At 37.6% G+C, this 16,802-nt stretch overlaps 1 protein-coding gene across 1 annotated transcript in view; it reads right to left on the reverse strand.

Annotated features, from left to right (window-relative positions):
* Nucleotides 1–16,802, reverse strand: part of MAGT1 (magnesium transporter 1) — a 61,106-nt gene that overhangs the window by 42,554 nt on the left and 1,750 nt on the right. The window contains exons 2-3 of the mRNA XM_049644002.1: nucleotides 9,740–9,909; nucleotides 5,590–5,707 (exon numbers count right to left, since the gene is read on the reverse strand). Of these exons, the coding sequence (XP_049499959.1) occupies nucleotides 5,590–5,707; nucleotides 9,740–9,909 (288 nt within the window). The remainder of the gene's footprint in view (nucleotides 1–5,589; nucleotides 5,708–9,739; nucleotides 9,910–16,802) is intronic.

Here is a 16,802-nt window from a genome sequence, read left to right on the forward strand (position 1 = left end):
GACCTATTAGACTCGTGACTGATCTCTCCTTTGAAACTTGGCAGGCCAGAAAGGCTTGGCACGATATCTACAGTGTGCTAAACAGAAAAAATATGCAGCCGAGAATCCTTTTTATCCAGCAAGTCTGTCATTTAGAATAGAAGGAGAGATAAAGGTCTTCCCAAACAAACAAAAACTGAAGGAATTTGTCACCACGACACCAGCCCTACAAGAGATCCTAAGGGGGATCCTGTGAGACAAAGTACCAGAGACATCACTACAAGCATAAAACATACAGACATCACAATGACTCTAAACCCATATCTTTCTATAATAACACTGAATGTTAATGGATTAAATGCGCCAACTAAAAGACATAGGGTATCAGAATGGATAAAAAAACAAGACCCATCTATTTGCTGTCTACAAGAGACTCATTTTAGATCGGAGGACACCTTTAGATTGAGAGTGAGGGGATGGAGAACTATTTATCATGCCCCTGGAAGCCAAAAGAAAGCTGGAGTAGCCATACTTATATCAGACAAACTAGACTTTAAATTAAAGGCTGTAACAAGAGATGAAGAAGGGCATTATATAATAATCACAGGGTCTATCCACCAGGAAGAGCTAACTATTATAAATGTCTATGCGCCAAATACCCGAGCCCCCAGATATATAAAACAATTACTCATAAACATAAGCAACCTTATTGATAAGAATGTGGTCATTGCAGGGGACTTTAACACCCCACTTACAGAAATGGATAGATCATCTAGACACACAGTCAATAAAGAAACAAGGGCCCTGAATGATACATTGGATCAGATGGACTTGACAGATATATTTAGAACTCTGCATCCCAAAGCAACAGAATATACTTTCTTCTCGAGTGCACATGGAACATTCTCCAAGATAGATCATATACTGGGTCACAAAACAGCCCTTCATAAGTTTACAAGAATTGAAATTATACCATGCATACTTTCAGACCACAATGCTATGAAGCTTGAAATCAACCACAGGAAAAAGTCTGGAAAACCTCCAAAAGCATGGAGGTTAAAGAACACCCTACTAACGAATGAGTGGGTCAACCAGGCAATTAGAGAAGAAATTAAAAAATATATGGAAACAAACGAAAATGAAAATACAACAATCCAAACGCTTTGGGATGCAGCGAAGGCAGTCCTGAGAGGAAAATACATTGCAATCCAGGCCTATCTCAAGAAACAAGAAAAATCCCAAATACAAAATCTAACAGCACACCTAAAGGAAATAGAAGCAGAACAGCAAAGGCAGCCTAAACCCAGCAGAAGAAGAGAAATAATAAAGATCAGAGCAGAAATAAACAATATAGAATCTAAAAAAACTGTAGAGCAGATCAACGAAACCAAGAGTTGGTTTTTTGAAAAAATAAACAAAATTGACAAACCTCTAGCCAGGCTTCTCAAAAAGAAAAGGGAGATGACCCAAATAGATAAAATCATGAATGAAAATGGAATGATTACAACCAATCCCTCAAAGATACAAACAATTATCAGGGAATACTATGAAAAATTATATGCCAGCAAATTGGACAACCTGGAAGAAATGGACAAATTTCTAAACACCCACACTCTTCCAAAACTCAATCAGGAGGAAATAGAAAGCTTGAACAGACCCATAACCAGCGAAGAAATTGAATCGGTTATCAAAAATCTCCCAACAAATAAGAGTCCAGGACCAGATGGCTTCCCAGGGGAGTTCTACCAGACATTTAAAGCAGAGATAATACCTATCCTTCTCAAGCTATTCCAAGAAATAGAAAGGGAAGGAAAACTTCCAGACTCATTCTATGAAGCCAGTATTCCTTTGATTCCTAAACCAGACAGAGACCCAGTAAAAAAAGAGAACTACAGGCCAATATCCCTGATGAATATGGATGCAAAAATTCTTAATAAGATACTAGCAAATCGAATTCAACAGCATATAAAAAGAATTATTCACCATGATCAAGCGGGATTCATTCCTGGGATGCAGGGCTGGTTCAACATTCGCAAATCGATCAACGTGATACATCACATTAACAAAAAAAAAGAGAAGAACCATATGATCCTGTCAATCGATGCAGAAAAGGCCTTTGACAAAATCCAGCACCCTTTCTTAATAAAAACCCTTGAGAAAGTCGGGATAGAAGGAACATACTTAAAGATCATAAAGGCCATTTATGAAAAGCCCACAACTAACATCATCCTCAACGGGGAAAAACTGAGAGCTTTTTCCCTGAGATCAGGAACACGACAGGGATGCCCACTGTCACCGCTGTTGTTTAATATAGTGCTGGAAGTTCTAGCATCAGCAATCAGACAACAAAAGGAAATCAAAGGCATCAAAATTGGCAAAGATGAAGTCAAGCTTTCACTTTTTGCAGATGACATGATATTATACATGGAAAATCCGATAGACTCCACCAAAAGTCTGCTAGAACTGATACATGAATTCAGCAAAGTTGCAGGATACAAAATCAATGTGCAGAAATCAGTTGCATTCTTATACACTAACAATGAAGCAACAGAAAGACAAATGAAGAAACTGATCCCATTCACAATTGCACCAAGAAGCATAAAATACCTAGGAATAAATCTAACCAAAGATGTAAAAGATCTGTATGCTGAAAACTATAGAAAGCTTATGCAGGTAATTGAAGAAGATATAAAGAAATGGAAAGACATTCCATGCTCATGGATTAGAAGAATAAATATTGTCAAAATGTCAATACTACCCAAAGCTATCTACACTTTCAATGCAATCCCAATCAAAATTGCACCAGCATTCTTCTCGAAACTAGAACAAGCCATCCTAAAATTCATATGGAACCACAAAAGGCCCCGAATAGCCAAAGTCATTTTGAAGAAGAAGACCAAAGCAGGAGGCATCACAATCCCAGACTTTAGCCTCTACTACAAAGCTGTCATCATCAAGACAGCATGGTATTGGCATAAAAACAGACACATAGACCAATGGAATAGAATAGAAACCCCAGAACTAGACCCACAAACGTATGGCCAACTCATCTTTGACAAAGCAGGAAAGAACATCCAATGGAAAAAAGACAGTCTCTTTCACAAATGGTGCTGGGAGAACTGGACAGCAACATGCAGAAGGTTGAAACTAGACCACTTTCTCACACCATTCACAAAAATAAACTCAAAATGGATAAAGGACCTGAATGTGAGACAGGAAACCATCAAAACCTTAGAGGAGAAAGCAGGAAAAGACCTCTCTGACCTCAGCCGTAGCAATCTCTTACTCGGCACATCCCCAAAGGCAAGGGAATTAAAAGCAAAAGTGAATTACTGGGACCTTATGAAGATAAAAAGCTTCTGCACAGCAAAGGAAACAACCAACAAAACTAAAAGGCAACCAACGGAATGGGAAAAGATATTTGCAAATGACACATCGGACAAAGGGCTAGTATCCAAAATCTATAAAGAGCTCATCAAACTCCACACCCGAAAAACAAATAACCCAGTGAAGAAATGGGCAGAAAACATGAATAGACACTTCTCTAAAGAAGACATCCAGATGGCCAACAGGCACATGAAAAGATGCTCAACGTCGCTCATCAGGGAAATACAAATCAAAACCACATTCAGATACCACCTCACGCCAGTCAGAGTGGCCAAAATGAAGAAATCAGGAGACTATAGATGCTGGAGAGGATGTGGAGAAACAGGAACCCTCTTGCACTGTTGGTGGGAATGCAAATTGGTGCAGCCGCTCTGGAAAGCAGTGTGGAGGTTCCTCAGAAAATTAAAAATAGACCTACCCTATGACCCAGCAATAGCACTGCTAGGAATTTATCCAAGGGATACAGGAGTACTGATGCATAGGGGCACCTGTACCCCAATGTTTATAGCGGCACTCTCAACAATAGCCAAATTATAGAAAGAGCCTAAATGTCCATCAACTGATGAATGGATAAAGAAATTGTGGTTTATATACACAATGGAATACTACGTGGCAATGAGAAAAAATGAAATATGGCCTTTTGTAGCAACATGGATGGAACTGGAGAGTGTGATGCTAAGTGAAATAAGCCATACAGAGAAAGACAGATACCATATGGTTTCACTCTTATGTGGATCCTGAGAAACAAAACAGAAACCCATGGGGGAGGGGAAGGAAAGAAAAAAAAAAAAAAAAAAAAAAGAGGTTAGAGTGGGAGAGAGCCAAAGCATAAGAGACTGTTAAAAACTGAGAACAAACTGAGGGTTGATGGGGGGTGGGAGGGAGGGCAGGGTGGGTGATGGGTATTGAGGAGGGCACCTTTTGGGATGAGCACTGGGTGTTGTATGGAAACCAATTTGACAGTAAATTTCATATATTAAAAAATAAAAAAAAATAAAAATAAATAAAAATAAAAAAAATAAAAAAATTAAAAAAAAAAAAAAGAAAAGATATATGCATTCCTATTTATTGCAGAGATATTCATAATAGCCAAGATATAGAAGCAACCCACATGTCCATTGATAGATGAATGGATATAAAAGATATGACATGTATATACACGTGTGTGTGTGCGCGCACACACACACACACACACACACACCAAACTATTACTCATCCATGAAAAAGAATGAAATTTTGCCATTTGTGGTAACATGGGTGGAACTAGAGGGTATTATGCTAAGTGAAATAAGTCAGACAGAGAAGGATAAATACCACATGATTTCACTTATATGTGGAATCTAAAATTTTTTTTTAACGTTTATTTATTTTTGAGACAGAGAGAGACAAAGCATGAACGGGGGAGGGTCAGAGAGAGGGAGACACAGAATCTGAAACAGGCTCCAGGCTCTGAGCTGTCAGCACAGAGCCCGACGTGGGGCTCAAACTCACGGACCGCGAGGTCATGACCTGAGCCGAAGTCGGCCTCTTAACCGACTGAGCCACCCAGGTGCCCCACTTATATGTGGAATCTAAAAAACACACCAACAAACAAACAGAAACAGACTCAGAAATACAGAGAACAGGGGCGCCTGGGTGACTCAGTCAGTTAAGTGTCTGACTTTAGCTCGGGTCATGACCTCGTAGTTCATGGGTTAGAGCCCCATGTTGGCCTTGTGCTGACAGCTCAGAGCCTGGAGTCTGCTTCAGATTCTGTGTCTCTCTCTCTCTCTTTCTGCCCCTCCCTCACTCGCACTCTCTTTCTCTCAAAAATAAACATTAAAAATATTGTTTTTAAAAAGAAATACAGATAACAAACTGGTAGTTGCCAGAGGGAAGGGATGATGGGCAATAGGTGAAGGAGATTAAGAGGAACAAACTTTCGGTTATAAAACAAATAAGTCACAGAAATGAAAAGTAGAGCATAGGGTATATAGTCAAAATATTGTAATAACATTGTGTGGTGATGGATGGTGAATACCCTTATCATGCTGAGCACTGAGTAATGGATGGAATTGTGAAATCACTATGTTGTACACCTGAAAGCAATACGACATTGTATATCCATTGTACTTAGATAATAAAGAATATATAAATAAGAATTCTTGCGACCATTGAAAAAGATATTCTACTTTATCTATAGTTAGTTTATCCCTACTTAATAAAATAAGCCGAAGATCTTACCATTTGAAATACATCAGAGCCTTCATCAAAATCTACCATAGCAAAAAATATCCTGTTGGTAAATGCACTGGAGTATCGCCAGGAGTTTGCCAGGATCTGAAATTCTTCATCAGCTTGCCTAGATACAAGCAGATTTGTGAAGATAAAACATAAAACATTTTTAAAAGCAATCTAGTTTGTCAGCAGTAAAACAGAGCCAAAGAAGCCATAGCAGTTTTTCCAAAGGGGGGGGAAATATTTTTAAGAGAGAAAGAGAGGGGAGGAAAGGAAGAGAGAGAGAGAGAGAGAGCGAGCAGTAAGGCTCTGCTGACAGGGTTAGGACAAACCTTGGAAAAAATTGCCACTGTTTTGACATGAGAGAAGGCTTATCCTAAGTGCTAGGGATTTCAACAGAAAGTAGTTACTCGACTCAGCTTCATACTTTGTGCCTGTTTCTTATTTCAAAGCTCTTTAAGTAGTCACTGGAAAAATACAGCTAAGTGTACAACAACTTTTTTAATACTCTAAATTACTTAAGTGTTTAAAGACAAGGTTTAAGTATTTCCAGAGAAAGAAGGCTATAATAGTAATCCATTTTATAAATCTAATGTGTAACATGCTAGTCAGTAAATAAAAATACAGTCATAGGAATTATTAGGGTGAAAGATAAGAAGAATCTAGGGAATTGAGATTAAGTGAAACCTCAAGTCACGTTTGACTTTTCCCTTATTGCCCAAATGTTTTCAGTTTCCAAGATCTGATCATTCTTCATTTGCAATTATCTTTTAACTCCATCCCTTCTAATTAACTTTCATTGCCACCAGCTAAAGTCAGATCCTTAATATTGGACATTAGAATATTAAAATACTGACTCTAGTTTCTCCTTCTCCAATCCTTCTTCTTACACTGCAATATACATCAGTCTTCCTAAATTACTACTTTCCTGAAACTCCTACTCTTCTCAGAAACCACTATTGCTTTTCTACTACCTTAGAACAGTCTCTAAGCTTTCACTGGTCATTCAAGATTCTTTATCATCTAGTCCTAATAAGGCATCTAGCTTTTATGTAGCCTTACTACTAATCAATCCAAAACAGGACTTCTTAATTCCAGCACTTTATTTGCCACTATCTCTGTACCCTTGCACACATTTTTATTTCTAACCAAAATATCCTACTTCTATCTAAATCTGATCCATCTGTCTAGCCTTAATACAAATCCTTTCTTCTTCAGGCCAATCCCAATCTTCCTATTTTAAGTCCTTCCTGAAATCTTGTAGTATTTATTATGTACATAATCCATTTGCTACTTAATTATAAATTGCCTTATATTATCAGCTAAATTTTCACGTGTGGAATTCATTTCCCTAGCCATATTATAAGGATAGGCATCTTACACTTCTCATCCTGATAGCACCAAATATATAGTATTATACACATTGCTGTTAACTTTTATTTTTTGAATGAGTTTAGGAAAATGTGAGCTAATATTAAATTTGGTACTATAGAAAGTAAGATACTAATAAACACTTGTCATTAATTTGCATTTAATACAGACTTATGAAGGAGTTTGTGTTTGTTTCCTGATTTTTTATATACTCTTGATTGCTGAGTAAATTATTGAACTAAGAGTGATTTTAGGGGACGCCTGGACAGCTCAGCCGGTTGAGCATCTGACTTCAGCTCAGGTCATGATCTCGCAGTTCGTGAGTTTGAGCCCCGCGTCGGGCTCTGTGCTGACAGTTCAGAGCCTGGAGCCTGCTTTGGATTCTGTCTCCCTTTCTCTCTGCCCCTCCCCCACTCACACGTGGTCTCTCTCTCTCTCTCTCTAAAATAAATAAACATAAAGGAAAAAAGTGATTTTAGGGGCACCTGGGTGGCTCAGTCGGTTGGGCATCTGACTTCAGCTCAAGTCATGATCTCGCGATTCATGGGTTCAAGTCCTGCATTGGGCTCTGTGCCTAATTCAGGTTCTGTGTCTCCCTCTCTCTGCCCCTCCCCTGTTCACACTGTCTCTCTCTCTCTCAAAAATAAATAAAAAACATTTAAAAATTTTTAAAAAAGAGGGCTGCCTGGGTGGCTCAGTCGGTTGAGCGTCTGACTTCAGCTCAGGTCATGATCTCATGATCCATGAGTTTGAGTCCTGCGTCAGGCTCTGTGTGGACAGGTCAGAGCCTGGAGCCTGCTTCCAATTCTGTGTCTCCCTCTCTCTCTGCCCCTCCCCTGCTCATGCTCTGTCTCTCTCACTCTCAAAAATGAATAAATGTTAAAATTTTTTTTTTCTTCAAAGACATCCAGATGGCCAACCGACACATGAAAAGATGCTCAACTTCACTCATCATCAGGGAAATACAAATGAGATACCACCTTACACCTGTCAGAATGGCTAACATTAACAACTCAGGCAACAACAGATGTTGGCGAGGATGCAGAGAAAGAGGATCTCTTTTACATCATTGGTGGGAATGCAAGCTCGTGCAGCCACTCTGGAAAACAGTATGGAGGTTCCTCAAAAAACTAAAAATAGAACTACCCTAGTTGCACTACTAGGCATTTATCCAAGGGATACAGGTGTGCTGTTTCCAAGGGACACATGCACCCCCATGTTTATAGCAGCACTATCAACAATAACCAAAGTATGGAAAGAGCCCAAATGTCCATCGATGGATGAATGGATAAAGAAGATGTGGTATATATATACAATGGAGTATTACTTGGCAATCAAAAAGAATGAAATCTTGCCATTTGCAACTACGTGGATGGAACTGGAGGGTATTATGCTAAGTGAAATTAGTCAGAGAAAGGCAAAAATCTTATGACTTCACTCATATGAGGACTTTAAGAGACAAAACAGATGAACATAAGGGAAGGGAAACAAAAATAATATAAAAACAGGGAGGACAAAGCATAAGAGACTAATAAATATGGAGAACAAACAGAGGGTTACTGGAGGGGTTGTGGGAGGGGGGATGGGCTAAATGTGTAATGGGCACTAAGGAATCTACTCCTGAAACATGGTTGCACTATATGCTAACTAATTTGGATGTAAATTAAAAAAATGAAAGAAAATAAAATTTTAAAAAAGGAGTGATTTTAGATTTTATGTTTATTCATAACATCTCTTCAAATATAAGTACTACCCATAGTACCAATTACCTTGACTATCTCTTAACTCTAGGGAGAAAATCCTTTAAGAAAAGATAGAAGTCTTGGGGTAGCATAATGTATACTCTAAAAAAAAAAAATTGTCTATTCCTTCACATAGGCCCAGGGTGTCAGAATTTGGAAAGCCTTCAAGATTTTATTAAATTAGTTCGTCACAGGGTAGCTTTGTCATTTCATTTAAAGTGAATTCCCAGACCACACACACTGATCTCAAATATAAGTTAAAAAAAAAACACCAAAAAGCTAAAGCTGTTCTATTTTTCAGTACCCACTATTTGTACTTTTGTTTAAAGAAATATAGTCCTTTTGTTTAAAGTCCTTTTGTTTAAAGAAATATCAATCTTTGTTCCTAAGATCATTCAGAAACAGGAAAATAAAATCAATACACCATTGTTTGATGAAAGTTTAACTGAGATTAGTCGCCATTTCCACGGTTTATAATCACAACAAAATAATCTAGAAAAAAGAAAACATCTCTAAATCATACATCTTTATTTTCTAAAAATGTTCTGTTGTAATTCCAAATTTGGATATAGCTACCATTATTGCATTAATAATTATCTCTACTTTTGGGTAAACCAGTTAAAAATTTTGGAACTTGTTTCTTCATAAATGAGAGAATACTTGCTTTACTTACCTTCTGGGGGTGTTGTATAAAATAAGAGTATGAAATTGAAAGCACTTACAAATGATAAAATACTACATCAATGCTACTAGCATACATTTGTATAAGTGACACCAATTTATAAGACGATTATTCAACTTTTACATTATTCCTATCATGGCTACCAGAATACTTTATCCTTGTTTTTTGTTCCCCCCACTAATGTGGGAAACTAAGAAATACTGTAAAAGGGCAGTAGTATTATGTGTTACTACAGACATCCTAAGTAAGATACAGACATTACTTGTTTATGTACCCACAGAACCAATTTGGTTCTTCTGGGATTGAGAAATGGTTAAAATCTTATGTTATTTAATTTTAAAGTATAGTTGAAAGTTCATACTTGCACACAACACACTGTCTGTGAAGTTGGAGAGCAGTGAACATGACAATAACGGAGTAGTTTCTTGGTGGGGCTTTAACAAGGCGACGAAACTTGTCTCCATTCATTCTTATTACGGGTCTTTTATTGGTCCACTCCATCAGTTGACTAACCTTTTCTGATAACACCATCTAAAAAAAAGGGAGGAGCATAGTGTTAATGCTCTCAACTTGTCATCTGAAGTTCCTTTGAACTAAGCAACTTAAAACCAAGACTAACAAGCAGAGGTACGTAGAAAATGTGAAAGACAGAAAAATAGAATCTACTAATTGGAGCTGATTATGATAATTATTCTTAAAATTCTATTATTTCATAATAAGATTTAGTAAGATACTACACTGTTGATGTGAATTACTTATTATTTACTCATAAATAAAATATAAAATCATAAAACCTTTCATTTACCAAAGATTCCAAAGAATGTTGAGTTAAACCAACCAGCTACTTTTTGTATAAGATGTTGCTTCTCAAAACCAAAACAAAACAAAACACACCTATAAAGAAACTGGAGTAGTTAAAACAATCTCAAAAACAAAGAACAAAATCGGAAGAGTCACTCTACCTGATTTTAAGGCTTACTATATAGCTACAGTAAGCAAGGCAGGGTGGTACTGATAAAAAAGAATAGATACATAGATCAATGGCATAGAAACAAGAACCCAAAAATAGACCTATAATAAGTATAGCCAACTGATTTTTCACAAAGGTGCAAAAACAACTCAGTAAAGGAAGGAGAGCCTTTTCAGCAAACAGTGCTGGAGCAACTGGACATCCATAGTAAAAACCACAAACCTCGAACTAAACTTCACACTTTATACAAAAAACTTAAATTGGATCACATGCTTAAATATAAAAATTAAAACTATAAAAAATCTTAGGAAGGGGTGCCTGGGTGGTTCAGTCAGTTAAGTGTCCAACTTTGACTCTGGTCATGATCTCGCAGTTCATGAGTTCAAGCCCCGCGTTGGGCTCCGTGCTGACAGATTGGAGCCTGGAGCCTGCTTCAGATTCTGTGTCTCCCTCTCTCTCTGACCCTCCCCCGTTCATGCTCTGTCTCTCTCTGTCTCAAAAATAAATAAATGTTAAAAAAAAATTAAAAAAAAAAAAGATTGCTCTCACTATTTGGGGTTTTTTATGGTTCCATACAAATTTTAGGATTGTTTTTTCTAGTTATGTGATAAATGTTGTCGGTATTTTGACAGGGATTGCATTAAATCTGTAGTTGCTTTGTGTAGTTTGGACATTTTAACAGTATTTCTTCTTCCAATCTATGAGCATGGGATATCTTTCCATTTATTTGTGTCATCTCCAATTTCATTCATCAATGTTTTATAGTTTTTAAAGTAGAGGTCCTAGATACTTCTTTCACTAGCCCTCTGTCTTCTCTAGTATGTGGTTTTATAATGGAACTTCTCTTTTCACATTTGAGTTGAAAGCTTTCATTTTTTATTTTAATTTTGTAACTTATTTTTCATTTTTGAGCGAGAGTATGTGAGTGGTGAAGATGGGCAGAGCAGGGGAGAGAGAGAATCCTAACCAGGCTCCATGCTCAGTGTGGAGCCTGATGCAGGGCTTGACCCCGTGACCCTAGTATCATGACCTGCGCCAAAATCAGGAGTCAGATGCTCAACCACTGAGCCACTCAGGCTCCCTGAGTTGAAAGATTTCTTGATCAGTGTAAAATCTCTAGTACTGAAGAAACTTCTTCCTTAGGGTACCTTTTATCCATTGTCTACAGCCCATTGTTTGGGTATTGAAAGCTATGGCTCAGAAATAAAAATTTTGTTTTTCTACAGCATCTACACTAAGTCCCACTATACACTCCCCAGATACCCTTTATTTTCCAAAGACATAACCTTCAAAAGTAAAGAATTAAAATGTTGCCCATGCCCTTCATGCCCTTCATTCCCTTCTATTTGTTAATATTTTATAGTTATTGGTAAGATCCACAAAGAACTATAGTACAGAAAGTAGGTGGTTTATCAAATGAATTATTCAGAAACTACAAAAAGCAATTGATTTGGAAACAACTATTGCAAATAATTTTTCCACTAACAGTTTTACAAAACATTTAAGAAAACATATCCATTCACAGTTTTTAATTTGTATTAAATACATTTATTCACAACAAAATACAGGGTTGTTATGGAAAAAACTAAATTCATAAGGAAAGACTTTTACAATCAAGTAATTTTCCTCCTTCTTGAACTACACTATATTCTATTCAAATAAAACAAAAAAAAAGGAGCAATATTATTCACAATTAAAATATTTACCAACAAAGTTAAGTAAGCTTGAACTCTCTCTTCTCTGGAAACATTTTAATTAGTATGGCCACAAAATAATCCCACTAACAGGAAGTCAATTAATATCTCTAATCCTGTTAGTAATAATCAAGTATGATGAATATTTTAGGGCTACGAAGGATTAAGAGAGCCAAGAAAAGGCAGCGACACAACAGTTTCATTTCACTCTACCTGCTTGCATAATATTTATCTAAGTTAGTTCTAGTAAATTAGACTAAGTCTTAACAACTACAAATTCTCCTACTGTCCCTGAATCTCTCTCATGAAAAATAGCATATGGGAATCCATTATCATTTAAAACTAAAATCTGATCCTGCCGTTAAGATTTCTTCTGAATTTCAGAAGTAATAAAGCTAAACATCACCAGTCTGAATTCCTCTCAAATGCACCTCCCTTTCCCACAAAGCTTATTTGACTGTATCTGTGTTCTAGATCATCAGGGTTTATTCATAACATTTCTTGCTATTTTCAGCTTTTTGTTAATCATCCACTAGTTTTCAGACATTAGTGAAATAAAAATCCTGGTTAAGGAATACATTTCCAACTCCATCACTAAATTAAGAGATTGAACAGATCTGGAAACATATCTGGAAGATAATGACTGAAGGAAAGAGACAATAAGCAGAGAAGAGAGCATTTTTTTTTTTTTTGAGAGAGGGAGAGTGTATGTGTGCACACAAGTGGAGAAGGGGGAGAGGAAGATGGAGAACCTTAAAGCAGGCTCCACGCCCAGCATGGAATCCAACATGGGCAGTGGGAGGCGGCCTTGACCTCAGCTCCATTTCACTATGTTGAGATCATGACCTGAGCTGAAATCAAGAGTCACATTCTTAGCCAATTGAGCCACTCAGTCACCCCTGAGAATGGAGCATTTTTTGATCCTTAAGTGTCATCTGCTCCATTCTCAGTTTACCTAATTTCTGGACAGGGGTAAAATACACCTTTGTCCCCTCTTCTTGATGTTTTAGTTTTGGGGGGTACCTCAATTTGCTTTGCAACTGCTACTAGGCCTTTGGTTCTTAGTAATAAGTTATTTTCTAAAGAATCACAAGGGTTGAGGTGCCTGGGTGGTTCAGTCGGTTAAGCGTCCGACTTTGGCTCAGGTCATGATCTCACGGTGCGTGAGTTCAAGCCCCGCGTCAGGCTCTGTGCTGAGAGCTCAGAGCCTGGAGCCTGTTTCACATTCTGTGTCTCCCTCTCTCTCTGCCCCTCCCCTGTTCATGCTCTCTCTCTGTCTCAAAAATAAATATAAATAAATGTTAAAAAAAATTAAAAAAAGAATCACAAGGGTTGAGCATCTGACTTCAGCTCAGGTCATGATCTCCTGGTTCATGTTTTCGAGCCCTGCATCAGATCCTCTGTCCCCCTCTCTGCCTCCCTCTCCCTCCCCCACTCATGCTCACTAGCTCTCTTTCTCTCTCTCACAAAAATGAATAAACATTAAAAAAAGAATCACAGGGGTTTTGCATGTGGCAATTTTATGTGTCAGTTCTCAAAGTAATGTCAGAGAATGTAGAAGTTTTCCCAACAATAACCTTCCTTGTCAAAATATGTAGTACTTCTATTTTCTGAATAATATTCATAAAAATATCACAAAGATATCAACTGAAAAGTAATTTACTACCACAGAGGAACACAATCTTATTTTCTAATATTAATCTAATGTCCTCTATATGCTAGGTACAGCATTAAGCACTTTACAGCCTTCATCATTTAATTTTCACAATATGCATAGAAATAGGCATTTTTGCATTCTACCGATAAGGAAAATGAGACTAAGAGTAACTGGCTAAGGATCACTTGGATTACATTAACATATATGCTTTTTATATTTTATAAAATTTTTTGGAAAACTGAGAAAAGAGGGGAGACCTATTTGTCATCCTAGCATTATTATAATCATTTTTATTAGGCTTCAGTATGCTTTGTGCATTCATTGTTTTCCATATTTCATATTATTTCTCTGTTACAGATTCCCAGAAGTAGATCAAGATATACAGATCATTTTATCAAAGGTCATGCTTACTCATTTTTATCATGCTGCCTTCCTAAAATGACACCAGATGCAAGGACAAACAATTTTCCTTCTACTAAAGGGAGATACAATTCATCAGAAAAATAAAATAAGTCATTTCAAAAGGAACCTTTGTGGCCTAGCAGAGAGGAAAGGGTTTGGAGTCAGACCTGGGGTGAAATCCCAGCTCAGTCTCTAGAGCTGTGCTTCTTTGGGCAAGCTCACATCTCTCTGGTTCAACATCAGTTACCTCTTCCCTCATCTTTCTAAAGGGATTAATACTCTGCAGGGTTATTGTGAGAATTCTAGATAACGTATATAAACCACAGTGCCTGGCATGTAGAAGGTATTGAATAAATATTATAGAATAAGTCAATGTTCCAGTGAAAACACTGTTATGAGTGTAAATAATCAGATAAGTAGGGTAGCATTACATTTAACAACAGACAACCAGGAGGAACTTGAGAAGTGATTTTTAATTATATTACTTTAGGAAAAGTGTCTTTTTAAAAGGAACACTTAGATTATAAGACTGGACATCACCCTAAAGTTTAAAGCCACATCTACTATGATGGATAGACCTGAGATTAAAAAAAAAAAAAAAAAGAGTGTGGGGGGGCCTGGGTGGCTCAGTCGGTTAAGCGTCCGGCTTCGGCTCAGGTCATGATCTCATGGTTTGTGAGTTCGAGCCCCGCGTCAGGCTCTGTGCTGACAACTCAGAGCCTAGAGCCTGCTTTGGATTCTGTGTCTCCCTCACTCTCCGCCCCTCCCTCACTCATGCTATGTCTCTCTGTCTGTCTGTCTCTGAAAAATAAATAAACATTAAAATAAATAAATAAATAATGTTTTCAAAATTGACAAAAAAAGTAAGTGTTCTGTAACAGAACACCTATATTTTTTGTTTCTAAGTAGTATCACAGTTATCTTTTTTTAAACAGCTTAAAACATCCTCAGTTACAGGGGAAAAGGGTAAAAACTAAACCATCTTTACCATCCTATATTAATTCCTTGTTTACTGATGAGAAAATCCAACTTCAGGCTGTGAAATCTAAACAAACTGCAAGTGAAAGAACAGATTCCTGACTCTATATACACACAATTAATTAATTAACTTGATGTTTATCAAGGACCTTTTTGACATTGATGGATGCCAGGAAACAAAAATTAATTTAAAAGTATCTGTATTCAAGATGATCACAGACTATGGGAAAGACTGATATATGAACATGATTACGTGATATGCTGAATTCATCTCAATTCACCTGGGGGGACTAGGAAAAGCTTGGTTGAGGAAGAAGATAATGTTTGAGCTAAGACTTGAAGAGTAGGAATCCTCAGGTGAATGAGGGGGTGGGGTGAGAGAAAAGGAAAATACTCCAGAAGTCCAGCAAATACAGACAGTTGCGAGAAAATACAGAAATATCAAGGAAGGCAGATAATTCAGTATAACTAGTGCAATCATAGTATAGAGAGGAGCTTGGACTGAGATAAGCCTGGAACAAGCCAACCAGGGACAAGCTACAGAAGCCTTTTTATACTTTGCAAAATAGGTTTAAAAGGCTTCCAGATTTTCATGTTAGCATCTCTGGCAACACTACGAAGGATTGGTTGAAGGAAGGATGGGTTCAAAACGACCAGTTAGGCAGTATCACAACAGATTTGCAAGAGTGGTAAGGGTCTGAAAAGTGGGCATGATGGGAAGGAAGTTGGAATCTGATTCCTTTTTAAACTATTGTACTGAGATAAAATTTACATAACATAAATCCACCATGTTAATCATTTTAAAGCATAGAATTCATTGCTGATTCCTTTTCATTTATTTTTTTAATTTTTTAACGTTTATTCATTTTTGAGGGACAGAGAGAGACAGAGTGCAAGCAGGGAAGGGGCAGAGAGAGAGGGAGACACAGAATCCAAAGCAGGCTCCAGGCTCCAAGCTGTCAGCAGAGCCCGACGCGGGGCTGGAACTCACAAACTGCAAGATCATGACCTGAACCGAAGCCGGACCCTCAACCAACTGAGCCACTCAGGCTCCCCTGCTGATTCCTTTTTTAAAAAATCTATCTTCTGGGGCGCCTGGGTGGGTCAGTCGGTTAAGCCTCCGACTTCAGCTCAGGTCATGATCTCATGGTTCATCCCCCCACGTCAGGCTCCATGCTGACAGCTCAGAACCTGTAGCTTGCTTCAGATTCTGTGTCTCCCTCTCCCTGCCCCATCCCCGATCCCACTCTGTCTCTCTCTCACTCTCTCAAAAATAAACATTAAAAAAATTTTTTAAATAAATAAATAAAATTTAAAAATCTATCTTCTGCTAGGCACTTCTTCTATTTCAGTGAAAGATTAAATGACTAAATAGAATTTAACTGGTAGAAATAGTAGTTTTAAAAAATCTTCACTTTTCTTATTTAAAAAGGAGTAAGTAGTTGCTGTAGAAATTCAGACAATACCAGTATATAATGTAAAAAGTTAAAGTGTTCCCCTAATGAACAATCCCAACTACCCAGAGATAGCCACTGTTAAGATTGTTGTGTATCCTCACAAAGGTTTCTCTACACATACATATGCACTTATATGTAGGTTGGTGGGGGGGTGGTGCATAAAAGGCACCTGAAATGTAAAGTATTTCCCGGGGCACCTGGGTGGCTCAGTCGGTTGAACATCTGACTTCGGCTCAGGTCGGGACCTCACAGTTTGTGAGTTTGAG

Source organism: Panthera uncia, chromosome X (genome assembly GCF_023721935.1).
Source record: "Panthera uncia isolate 11264 chromosome X, Puncia_PCG_1.0, whole genome shotgun sequence".
Lineage (NCBI taxonomy): Eukaryota > Metazoa > Chordata > Mammalia > Carnivora > Felidae > Panthera > Panthera uncia.